General features: G+C 48.2%; 1 protein-coding gene across 1 annotated transcript; it reads right to left on the minus strand.

Moving 5' to 3' along the window:
• Positions 1 to 3,263: 3,263 nt before the first annotated feature.
• On the minus strand, positions 3,264 to 10,646 carry LOC119108411 (brain-specific homeobox protein homolog). Its single transcript, XM_037231985.1, has 5 exons — positions 10,529 to 10,646; positions 9,972 to 10,185; positions 5,953 to 6,134; positions 5,254 to 5,359; positions 3,264 to 4,536 (listed from the first exon to the last, which is right to left on the minus strand). Exons 1-5 carry the CDS (start codon positions 10,613 to 10,615, stop codon positions 4,391 to 4,393), a joined length of 735 nt encoding a protein of 244 aa, XP_037087880.1. The 5' UTR covers positions 10,616 to 10,646; the 3' UTR covers positions 3,264 to 4,390.
• Positions 10,647 to 13,594: the final 2,948 nt, after the last annotated feature.

Consider the following 13,594-nt stretch of genomic DNA (forward strand, 5'->3'; position numbering starts at 1 on the left):
GATGTGGTAAAGATGAAGGGAATGATCGGTGTTTTCAATCACTGTTTCCAAACTGCTAAGAATGAACGTTGCTTTATCCTCAGCACACAAGACGAAGACGCGCGGCCTCTGCCCGCCGATGTGTGATCACGAAAAGTCATTGAAATACCACACATCACACGACTAAGTGCAATCCATTACCAAGAGGCGTATTGCCCGATCTCCGCGAGCGACTGCTTGTCGGCGTCTTGTCATGGAGACACAATGTAAATGGAGTGCAGAGTGCACGAGCCGCATAATTTCAACAGACGTCCCAATGATTCGCCACCTCCCGCCGGGGCACGCGGCGGACGACGCGTCTCCTCTTGTGTCGCCGGCCGCGTCATTGGCCGCCGACTCCCCAACACCAACAACTAATCACATTTAACGCGGATGTGTTGTCGGCTATAATCTGCGCCAAGTGCCGTTATTAGCTCTAAGTCCACCCTAATTGCCGGCGGTGCGCCGCCCCGCTGGGCACCGCCGGGCGCGCACGTGTGGACTCAGGAGGGGTCTGGAAACGCGAGCGGACACATTGTCAGCTGCCGCCGTCAGGTGCCCCCCCCCCCCCCCCAGCGGCGGGGGCGGCGTCGGCGCCAGCTGACTCGCAGCCCTACGCCGGCGGCTGCAGCTGCTTAACCTGATCCAGACGTTAGGAGCGGTAACCAATTCAATAACGGCCCGCTCGAGCTGCCAATCAGCGCCTATTGAAGCGCGCCGCCGCCGGCAAATGGCGCAAAGTGCCCGCCAATGATGTGATAAAGATCTGAAAACCGGGCCGACGCCGGGAACGTGCTGCGACAGCGCGCGGCGCGCTCGGCGCCGGGCGCCGAACAATCGCCGCCGCCGCTGCCGCTGCATGGGCGGCTCTGCTCTATCAAACTTTGCCTCCCGACGCGGGCGACGCGCCACGGCCGCGTCGACGTCTGTGGCCGGGGCGACCACGGCCGCGGCAAGACAGATCGACTGGAACTGATGCCCTCAAAGACGATGATGGACGGTTGCTGAAAGGGCTGTCTGAGAAGCTGATTGTATAGTTATCTAGTTATGCAATTTTCAGCTTGATTAGAACGGTGTGACCCTAACTTTCTCCGACCGAACGGCGAATCCTCTTCTTCCCGCTAACCACATGGAACAGAGGTATTTTCCAGGTCGTCAAAGAAGGAACATCTATATTCCTACCTGCATACTGGATTTCAGCAGGTACTTTTGTGTGGCCGACCACATCAAACGGACTCGATTAACTTCACCGGATCGACATTTCTTGGTTTGCTGCAAATAACCGCAGCCACACCCACAGTGTCAGCTACACTGACACTATGAAAGCCTGAAATATCAGAACCGCTGCCCAAGAGCGTCGTAGTTTTCCAGGGACCCGACCATCTGCTCTTCTGCGTCTGCCCAACAACCTCAGCCTACGTGCCACAGGTGCAGTAGGCCGACACTCAACTTTTGGTCAGTGATGAAATGTTTTGTTTCCAAAACGTTATTGCTACGGTGTGGCATGCTGTGGCTTCCCTTGACGTAAGGTTTCGAGCAAGTCGAATGAATGTACTCGTAAATGAAAACCTGACTGATGATGCTTGGCAAAGCACAGTGTATGCAAAATGCCCCTAACTTCAGGTCAAATTATGCGATATTTTCCCCATGTCCCGAAAACACAATCGTGTTGTTTTGGTTGGGTCTGTTTATTTGGTGCCTGTTTTACTGCTGACAAGCTCAAAATAGCACCATAACCCCCTTTTACAACAACCTTTTAGACTTTGTCAAGCCGTAGGTCACCACACTCCTGACTTACATGCTGCATGCTTGTTGGTCTGCAGCATATTGACTACGGCACGTCGCATGGTCTGCTTTTTATTGCATTTCGGGATGAGAGTCGGCGTTATTTATCGCGGCAATCGGCGTTTTTTTTATCACGGCAACAGCAGAAACGCAAAGGTTGGCGTCTGCTGTTCCATGGGTTACCAAACATTAAGTCCACACCCCCCATGCTTGATCACATTCAGTCAATCGGCTACAGCGTGTTGATGCGCATGTTTTATTGCGATCAGGAAGACCAAATACGGATTTTTAGCGTGTCTCCTGACCAGCGTGTTATAATGGTCATGACTCTCATGTTTCACCTACTTGATTCCCTCCGGTGAGCCGAAAAGCTAACTTTTCGTTGTAATCAGATTTGGATAATTGTTAAGAGTGTTGTGTATCAACTGGAAAAAATCACAAATCTTGGCTTTTGCTGACCGCTGGGTCAAAACAAAGATTCCACACCTTCCTTGTTCCTTCGCCTCCGGCCAACCGACGACGACGTGTTGGTTGGTATACTTTGCGTTATGGTCCGAGTTCGGGTTGCCTGGCATGTAAGTAGGCAACAATGGACTATTTTGACCTTGTTTACCCGTCAATGACAACGTTAGTACCCGACATGATCCCTACTTATTTGGCTCCTGCGTAGCAGCTAATAGACTACCGCGCGCCAAATGACATCCTTTTTGGAAATCGTGCACGGACCGGTGATTTTGGGCCTGTCAGCGTTTTCACGTGAGCGTGCTGACAGTTATGACCTCTTTAAAAGAGAGATACTCTATCTCCCAATGATTTCGGTGAGAATGTAGATTGAAGAGTGTCTAGCTACGAAGATTGAAAGGTTGCAGCGGTAGCCGGACAGAAAATGTATACTTGGAGGCAAGCTTGACAGTTGTATTTGCTCCTTTTAAGGCGTGAGGACGAAGATTGCGTTTCTGAGAGCGGAGGGTCATGCTGCCGACACTGAAATTGGCGGCAGCCAGCAATGGGGCGACAGTGAACGCGGATGATCAGGGGGGCCAGATTTGTTGCACGTCATCGCGTACCGTCGTATTGAGCCCCAGCTAATACCAATGCGGTGACCACATTACCGCCAGGACCATGGCATAGCCGGGACCCGAGCCCAGGTCGCCACGTGGAAGCCTTAGGCGATAACCGCTCTAGTTGCGGGCGACCAGACTCTAGTATATCAAAGTTAGAACTCGAGTAAAAGGAAGAGCAAGACTGACAGACCGTCTGTAAACCATTTGATCTTGGTAGGTATCTGAAGTCAGCTATAAAAATATAATGATTGAAGGAGTGTTGATGGTCGCTGGTTTGCCATGCAAAAAAGTGCGGCGGGTTTGTGAGCACGCTAGTGTTAAGCGAATGAGCATGGATACCAGTCGATTAGACTTCAACGGCAGCCTCGACGCACGAACATCGTTCGCCCTGTTTTGTTTTGTATTGCAGAAAACATCGCGTTTGCACCAGCAAGGAGAGTCAGTTTGATCACAGGTGTCAGCACGAACGTAACGTAAGAGCACTCTTTCATATCTACGTGTATTATTTATGACTAGAAATAGTTCACATTAAGCTGAGGTCGGCTCAGGTTTCGACACATCCGACAAAACGACAATATCACCTTAAACTTATATAGATGCAGCCGCAGAGAGATCTGAAAACAGCGTTTCTTTCATTTACGGTGAAAAAGTACACTGTTAACAACTCGGATGGGGGCGACCTCTGGCTCACATGCAGCTTCCGAACACCAAGAGCGAATCCTGTCCTTGTGACATACACCACACAAAGCGAGGATTGTACGGATGTACCAGAGCAGGCTCGTCAAGATGGTGGCTTCAAACTCAATTGAAGGCGTACAAAGTACTTTAATTATGCTCACTTATTTTCCCGCTTAAAAATCTCGAGCTGCTTCAAGTAGCGAAGACTCCACAAAAATGATTGAAATCTCCATTGTACTACACGTCCTTTGAGTATAATGTCTGCTTCGCAATATGAGACTCTCAGCTATTTTTCTCGTGTGACTGCGTCATCGGACGTGAATTGTCTTTTTAGACTCATTATTATCTCGAATTTCGAATTATCTCGAGGAATGCAGACCAGTGCATGTCCTACACCCGTGCAAAATAATAACAACACTGTTACAAGCGATCTCGCGTTGCTGAGAGCCAAGTCTGGAGCCATGTGAGGCTTACAACATTCCTTAATCCGCGCCGTCAGAACCCCTGCGGACCGATCCCGAACTCTCCGTTCAGCTCGTGACGTCAACTTGCGGCGAAAGGCTGACTGAACACAAACACCGGCCAGGCACCGCCCTGCCACACGTAAATTAACTGAAGAACGGTCTCCTCACGTGGACCGGTCAGTGACATGACCCCAGTCAACAGACGGTCCCGAGTCCGGGGCGGACGGGCCCGCGCCGCGCGCCGCACAGAGCCGGTAGAAAAACACCCGGTAGTGTACACGCGACGCACACTGCATACAGAGTATGTACGGAGTTCCCGCAGGTCTGTCCCCGCGCAGCGAAACGGCGAGTATTGCACGACCACCAGCACCAGACGACCAGCTAGTGGAAGCCGTGGTGGCTGTCCTCGGTGACGTTGACGTCCTCGTCGCTGTCGTCCCTGTCCCCCTCGTCGTCGTCGTCGTCGTGACGCCGGTCGCCCTGACCGGACTGGAGGTGCGTTGGCGGGGACCCGCTGCTGCTCAGGTCTGTCCCAGGGGAATCGGCCGGGTCAGGCAGCGGCAGACCGGCCGCACGGCGGTGGCGCTTGGGGGGGGGGGGGGGCTGGGGTTAATGGGAGGGATGCCTCCGGCACACGCCAGCTCGCGGGCAGCTGCAGTTGTGCTCTCGGCTGGCCTAGGCTACATCTGAGGTGACAGTGAAACTAGGCTCGACTTGCAGTATACAATAAGCACACTGCATATCTAAGGCTCTGCGTGGTGACGTGCGCCACAATCAAACCTCATTGCCTGGCGTAATTGGCAATGGACATCATTTGGGCATGCTGCTGTCGCAGACAGGCGCAAGGAGTCGGCTGGGCCCAATGAAATTGAAAGAGTAGTGATGTGTGGTTTAGTGCAATGGGCCGAGCTCCGCAAGTAAAATGCATAAGGTCAGCGTGTTGGCAGCGGTGGAGACCTCATAGGTCAGTGGCGAAGGGTCGATGTGGGATAAACAAACTCATCCCTAGTTCGAAAGCCCAGCGATTATTTTTCTCCCGGCGTTGAAGGTTTCCGAATGCTCCCATTTTCATCTGGTGCGAAGGCACCGGTAATTACAACTATTACACGCATCAATAAATGAGCAAACAACAACACTGCTACTCTCCGTTTGCTCATTGCGTTTGGTGTGATGGATATACACGGAAGTCTGGCGCTGCGAGGGGTTTCCACACTTCGATTTGGTCTGATGTGCAGCGAACTCACAGAGGTCCAGTTGCGTGTCTGGCTGCCCGGAGCCCGTCACCTTGTCGTCCGAGCGACGAAGCTGCTTCTTGTATTTCATCCGCCGATTCTGGAACCACGTCTTCACCTGGCCATTGGAGGAAACTTCATTCACACGCACATACACACACACACACACACATACATACACACACACACACACACACACACACACACACACACACACACACACACACACACACACACACACACACACACCACACACACACACACACACACACATATTCAGGAGGCTTGCCTCATGAGGCAGACACGCATTTTCAAACAGCATCACTCGAATTTGCTGCTACCGAGCGCGACTTGCGTCTGCGCCAGACTAAGGCAACTGACCTGCGTCTCTGTCAAACTGAAGTCACTGGCCTGCGTCTCTGTCAGACCGAGGCGACTGACCTGCGTCTCTGTCAGACCGAGGCGAAGGATCTGCGTCTCTGTCAGACTGAGGCGACTGACCTGCGTCTCTGTCAGACTGAGGCGACTGACCTGCCTCTCTGTCAGACTGAGGCGACTGACCTGCGTCTCTGTCAGACTGAGGCGAGGGATCTGCGTCTCTGTCAGACTGAGGCAACTGACCTTCGTTTCTGTCAGACCGAGGCGACTGACCTGCCTCTCTGTCAGATCGAGGCGACTGACCTGCGTCTCTGTCAGACCGAGGCGACTGACCTGCGTCTCTGTCAGACTGAGAGCGGCAGCCAGCTCGACTCTCTCGGGCGTGCTCAGGTAGCGCTGGGACTTGAAGCGTAACTCCAGTCCGTGCAGCTGCTGGTCGGAGAACACGGTGCGCGCCTTGCGGCGCCGACAGACGCGGCCCACGTCCGTCGAGAAGTACGTGGAGAAGGGCAGTCCTGGCGGTCACGGAGCAAGTCAGTGGAGAGAGGGACGGAGAGAGGGAGGGAGGGAGGAAGGTACATATACACACGCACACACACACGCATGGACGCACACACACACACACACACACACACACACACACACACACACACACACACACATATATATATATATATATATATATATATATATATATATATATATATATATATATATATATATTCGTGTATTTAGGCAGTACGCTTTTATTACTGGAAGCTTGTACCCAAGAGCAATTGTACATTTAATTAATGATTAATGATTAAATGTACATTTGCCCGAGCGTAATACAAAACTTGCATATATATATATATATATATATATATATATATATATATATATATATATATATATATATACCAGATGGGGTTTCGTTACGTTCAGGTCATTCAGCTTGAGCCAAGACTGATCAATACCTGAATATGAAATCCAAGAGCGAGGTGAGATGCGAGAAAGTGCTGCTTTCGTCCAGGGTCTTTAATCACCGAGATATCCTGCATAAGAGCCCTACTCCCGGCTGTGAGTGCACACATGGACAGAACTGCCAGGCAGGGTGGCTGTGGGGCTGACTCACGACTGACGGCAGGGCCGTTGACATCAAGCGAGCAAAAGCGACTGCGTATAAAGTTAGAGCTGCCCCCACTGACCAGCTAGTTTGCTCTCCATCACAGCTGTGAATTGTAGTCCCGCTGTAGCCCGCTGTAGTGCTGGCATATCTTCCTTTTATGTTTTTTTTTCGTTGAACACAATCATATGGTGGTCTTTATTCAGTGATAAATCGAAATATGAGATCATGGTTGTCCTTGGAAGTCGCCACAAGAGCACAGATACAAAAAGCTTCTCGGAAATAGTCCACTTATGTTCTGGTTTCTGGCCATCCATTAGAAGTATATATATATATATATATATATATATATATATATATATATATATATATATATATATATATATATATATATATACTTCTAATGGATGGCCAGAAACCAGAACATAAGTGGACTATTTCCGAGAAGCTTTTTGTATATATATATATATTTGTATATATATATATATATATATATATATATATATATATTAACCACACTCATCACATATGTTTGTAAGCATATGTACGTAGCCGCGGCAATCACGTATGGAAGGCTGGCAGTTTGCATCCGCTTCCTATAAACGTACTTGTTTTGTGAACCTGAAGGGGTGTAATTGCACGTCCCTCTTGCAGGCTGAGATGTGAAATATATACACCATGTACCATTCTACGCGTCTGTGGTTGTCTGGTGTATATATTTGTGTATTAACAAGGATGGTGTACACAATAAATCTGGCTTTGCATCCCGTTTATATAAAGCTTTTTGGCATTCCAAAAATGCCATCGATAAACCACATGTATTTCAACTAGTGTAGAACAAAACACAAGCACTCCGCAACACATATTTCAGGAAATGGTTCTCAACCTTTCCTCAAATCGCTTAGAAACATGCGCTGTTCTGGAAAATATTTTTTTCTGAGCTCACTTCATCAAACACGTTTTGCGAGCCTGCTGCTATTCAGGGAGACAGTTCTGAGACGTTGTGCCATTGAGGAGAAAGCGGCTCTAACCCGCTTCAGTTCAAATGTATGGTGAATAAAAGGATCAAAATGCCAGCGTTACACGGAACACAGATCGACTGTGAAAGCGCTGCTAGTCGAGCTGGTTTCTCAGTGACTATGCTCGTCTGCGAAGGTTCAACCTTTGTTCATGACCCAGAAGTGGGAGAATTACCTGACACAGCTTTCACCGCGAGAGCTCTCAAGCCTCGGAGCAAAAAAAAAACAACAACAAAAACCCGGTGCCCGGGTTTGCAGACTCTGTAGGCCGCGTGGTGTCGGCCACCTTGCTAATATTAGGCGGCGGTCGGTAAGCGGATGGAAACGGCAGCGTCACGAAAGAAGCGCCTTTGAACGCCATAGGATGTAAATTCGAGCCTGCAGAACGTAGTCCGGGGCATGCTTCACTCGCGTAGTTTATATATGTATATATATATATATAGTATATATATATATATATATATATACATATATACATACTATATATATATATATAGGATATATATAGTATATATATATATATACATATATATATATATACTATATATATATATAGGATATATATAGTATATATATATACTATATACTATATATATATGTAGTATATAGTATATATATAGTATATATATAATATATATATACTATATATATAGTAGATATATATATAGTATATATATATATATATATATATATATATATATGTATGTATGAAAGGAACAAGTTAGCCTTTACAGCACCGTGAGCCGGTGCCGGACTTGGGCGGAGGAACTAGACAAATAAACACAAAATCTCTCTTTCCTTGTTGCTGGCGCTTTTTATCTGCTCGGGGGGCACCTTGAGAATTTTACATGCGAAATTTACTGCCCAGTCCAATTTTTTATTCGTACGAATACATTTCGATGGGCTTTCGAGGGGATCATTTCACGACGGCTGCTCTCGTGCGTCAGGCGCCCGCCGCCCGGTGTTGGCCCGCCGACGCCGCCCGGTTTGTTGGAAACTGCAATTTAGTCGCGAATCCGTCACGTGTCACGCCCGTTAAGCCTCGACCGTAGGGGTGTAGTTCCGCAAAATAGACTAGGGGGCTGGGCAGGGAAGCCCTAGCTCTAATTACACTAAAAATAGGTTTTTGCTCGGATTCGACCCACTTTATCTCTCAGCGTAATGGAGTTTGATTACCACCCAACTGAGTAGGAAACTATAGCGTTACCCAAATATGTTCCCTTCGGTCTGCCTCGCATTGGAGATTGGCACATTTCAGGGGTTCTTTCGAGCGTTGCCGGCTCCAAATTTGCTCACTTCTCTGGTTTTCGACATTTCACCGGCTTGTTTTCCATTTCCGACAAGACATCGCATCGTATCGTGGTAAAATAACGCAACTCGCTGCAGTCTGTAGGTGTCTAAACGCCATTGAATAATGTTAAAGCACTCAGACAATCGCGCAAAACAACATCGGAGCCAACAGCACGTATAAGTCTGCAATTAAAACGAAAAACCATGCGAGGGAAAGCCGAAAATACTCAAGTAAACACGGTACGAGCTCGAAGCTCTTACAGTAAGACGAGCTCAGTCAGCTGTGCTCAGCTGAAAATGACACCGCATATTTCATTTTCTTTGTCCTTTTACATGTGAAACAATTATCAAAAAACTTCTGTAAAATTGATATAATATTGGTTTCCCATTTATACTGTCCTACTGTCCTTTGACTCTGGAACTGGATTGGCTGCCTTGAGGGGGGGGGGGCAAACTCATCGTTGGGGGAGGCCGCAAATCGGATATTGTGGGCGGGGGGGGGGGGAGGGCAGTGGCCTACACAAATGAATGCAAATCGACACTCGTGCCTGGGATAGGACTAGCTGAATCTGTGTCTTGGATCTGTCATGTCGGATCCAAGATATAGATGTCCTGCAACAGGCCCTGGCTGACGGCCATAGTATGTGACATGTGATAGGTAGTAAGATGCGTCGCAAGGATGCAGGATGAGCAAAGGAATCAGAAGGGGCGGGTAAATTACAGCTGTGGTATTCGGCCCCGCTCAGATATTAGCGCACTCATTCGCTATTGCTGGGAGAGACACGCCCATGGGATCAGGCCGCCGTCTTTCTCACACCCGTAAAGAACGCCAACATGGAGAGCGCGTGTTCCGCGTCACTGCGGCGTACCCGTGCGACTCTGTCGCGCGGCCGTACTTGGCCCGTGGGCGCACAGAGCGCCGCGACTTGCGCACCTACCTGCTGAGAAGCCGGGCGGTCCGGAGAAGAGGAAGCCGGCGGCGGCCTCCTGCTTGTGCAGGTAGTGCGGCAGGTAGGCGGCGGCGGCGGCCGCCATGCTGGCGCCGACGGCGGCCGCCGGGAAGAGCGCCACGCCCGGGGGCTCTGGCAGACCGCGCGGCTCCGCGTACCGCTCCTCCGAGCCGTCCGGGGACCGGGCCGCGTCCGAATCGTACTGCGGCCAGGTCATAGGTCACAGGTCAACGTCAGAAGACAGGAGTGACCACCATTCGATCAAGGGGTAGTTGTTACATTGGTGGAAATGGCTTTAAAAGAAGGAATTTTAACAGGAATATCACAGCATATTTCCTGACATAAGTCGGTAAGTGCTGCTTGACAATAGCGCTATAGACGAGTATGATAGCACAAATGAATTTGTAGCATTTAGACACGCAGATGCATGAAACTGGCCATACCTTAGATGCATCCGAGCTCACATTTTTAATAAGCAACCACACCATGGTAATATATAACTGAGCCCGTACGTGTACATCGGCCTGAGAACGTTTGCTACGTACCGAGTCTCCCTTCCCTAAGATGTCCTCGATGAGAAATGATTTCGGTTTCTGGAAGGAGTATTTGCCGGCAGCCTTGAACGACTTCATGACTAGACCTGGACGCAGCGGCAGTTAGCCGATTCTGTGAAGCAAGTTTGGAATGAATGAGTATCATCACATTCAGCCCAGCATGAAAGAGGCCCGTCTGACATCTCTGCGCTCCTTCTTAATCCATGCGGCTTTGGTGCTAATAAGAACAATACACATTCGTGTATATATATATATATATATATATATATATATATATATATCAGGAGCAAAAGTAATTCACTTATTTTCATCGTGACTCCAGTCTCCTGTAGGACCACATTTGTATCAACATTTTACATGGCGCATTGGTGCTATTCCCTATACGCGTTAAATATAACCATACGGTTGTAGTAAACGCGCATCTGGGTGGCCGGTTGGATACCCTTCGCTCGCGTGGGGGTCAATGTGCCCCTTCCCCTCCTAAGATCTCAGGAACTAAGAGAGCTAGAGACACTAAATTCACAGAGCGTATTGATCTGTGCGTAAACTCACTTAGTTCAAAGTTTGAAGTTTGTACGTCATGACCTTCGTGTCGAGTAAGGTCAAGCAAGGTCAAACTCCGGGTTGGTCTCCAAAGTGCCCCCAGAACAAAGATACATGCTATAAGCAAAAGGGTACATGTTCATGTAAGGTCAGTGACCTTGTTTGACCTTTTGAAGGGCATGGTGATCAGAGTCATACAAGACTGCTCTGAGTTTTGCATTTGAATAAACAGCAAAGAATACGCTAGGCAGTACGCTCCTAAAAACAAAATTTTAACCTGGATTATTATAGGTCAGTGACCTTTTCTGACCTTAAGGAAGTCGAAGGACGATGCGTAATGTGGTTCCTGCTACAAATAAATTTGAAATAAACACCAAAAGCTACCCCATGCAGCAAGCTCTAAAGTAATAAAGCTTGCGGTTTTTGCCCTTAGTCTGACTCTCATACCTGACCCTAAATCAATGTAATATGTTCGTCGATTGTTTTGTTTCCTGAGAAAGCATCTCAGAGATGTATGGCTTCGTGTAACACTCAGTTGTTGCATCGGATTGAACGACTCCCTAGAAACTGACTTCGCTTAATCAATGGCCTGGCTTTGACCAGCCGTAGGTCAACGACCTTTTTTGATACCAAACGACCCGCTATTTAAATGTCTACAGCTATGCGAAACTTCACGCGGCCTTGCGTTTGAAAACCATTTGGAAAAACCTTCGGGGGTGCAATTTGACCCCAACCCCGAGCGCGTGTCAATAGTCATCAAGGAGTGCATGAACCACACTGACATCTGCCTACGGTACAAGACGAACGTCCATCGAATAACGGCCAAGTTTAGAACCCAGTCATATACGTTGGAAAGCCACCGGAGACTCGGCTGGGGTATTGACGGCCGGTCGATGAAATTAGTCCGTCCGGCTCCAAGGGGCAATTAAGTTGATAATAACAAGTAATGGCTGCTTACGACGAACGATGGATAATCGATTACCGTATCCCATGTAATATCACTAACACGATTTGGACGTCCTCCCGTTGGGGCAACGGTCGGTAGTGGCTGCAGCCGGCGCCCGATCATTCAGAGACCGGTGCGAATGCTCCCGGATTTTGAGCGCGCCGCTGATTGAAAGTCTTGATTGCGGCGTCAGTGCGTTGATTTGCGATTGTCTCGAATGGTGGTAAAATGAAGCGAGCCCGGAAGCCGAGTCGAGTCGAGTTTAGATGGTTTTAGCATCAGTCAGGTGACGGCACACCCGAAAACAGTCGGCATCCTGACAAATGTGAATGCGTGTCGATGTTCGGGAATTTACCGGACTGCTGGATATTACCGATCTGAGAATTACTTAAGCCTGCATAATTAGCGACCGTCCAACTGTTTATACAAGAGGTTCCTGGCCACAGCCTTCATCACCCGACCACGCTCATTAGCAAATTGGTCTTGGCATCCTCGCCGCCCTCCCCCTCACCACATATACTGCGCCGCGGTATATACATGTAATGCGGCGCATTCTAGCTGCTTGCCCCGGAAATCCCAACTGTGTGTGACGGTACGAAGTTGCCAATGATCGGTTAACCACCTCCGCAAACACGAAATCTGCTATTTTGCTCCGTGCGGGCTCCTGGAACGGCGTTAGGTTTTCAAGAACTTTGACGTAGGGGCTCAACATGGAAGGCACAGATCTTGGAGAAAATTGGCGTCGCTTGCGCATATGCAAGGGATGGGGGGCATCACAAGAAGCCGTTTCATAAGCAGTGTGTTTTATGGTACTTATTTTGTACTGTTGTTTTATTTTACGCTAAGATACATCTTGATGCGATGAATCGCGAAATCTCACCTCGGAAGCAGATGACACTTTTTTGAAATATAGTTTTCCTGGAAATCTGTCCCTATATAAGATAAACGATTTTTCTGTTCAATAGATATAGAAAATAACCGTACCCAATATTGTAGAAAATTTGCTCTGGTTCAAGTTAAGAAGTCTAACCACATTGCATTCCGGCTCCCGGCTTGGTTAAATGTCGCCATACTTCAAGCAGGATGATAGTACTTAACCTACCTTTTAAAACATAAACAACTTGACAACTTGACACCGCTGTATCTGTCCAACATCCTTACCGGCTGACTCCGTCCTTGGCTGCACACTTTTACGCCTAAAGATTATTATCTTCTTAAAGAGAAGGCACCAAACGTTTAACGATGATTGTGATAACTATATGGCTGCCTAATATTTCCCGAAAGTGAGGAAAAATGCCCGTTACAGTTTCAGAGATCCAATAGTCTTTGATCGTACAGCATATTCGTGCATGCAATTTTCATCGAATAAGTTCATTTTACTTTTGGCAGGTTTTAATAATATCTCCATGTAAGAGAGCATCGTTTCTGTAAGATATTCAGTTGAAATCATATGACAGCAAGCTGGTGCCCTTATTTCTCTTGTGTCCGACATTGACAACTTCATTGCATCGCACACAACCTGAATGTGATCAGTCTTGATTCAAAAGAGACTATTAAGATCTACGTTT

The sequence above is a fragment of the Pollicipes pollicipes genome, unplaced genomic scaffold, assembly GCF_011947565.3.
Source record: "Pollicipes pollicipes isolate AB1234 unplaced genomic scaffold, Ppol_2.1 Scaffold_2555;HRSCAF=2994_pilon_pilon_pilon, whole genome shotgun sequence".
In the NCBI taxonomy this organism is placed as follows: Eukaryota; Metazoa; Arthropoda; class Thecostraca; order Pollicipedomorpha; family Pollicipedidae; genus Pollicipes; species Pollicipes pollicipes.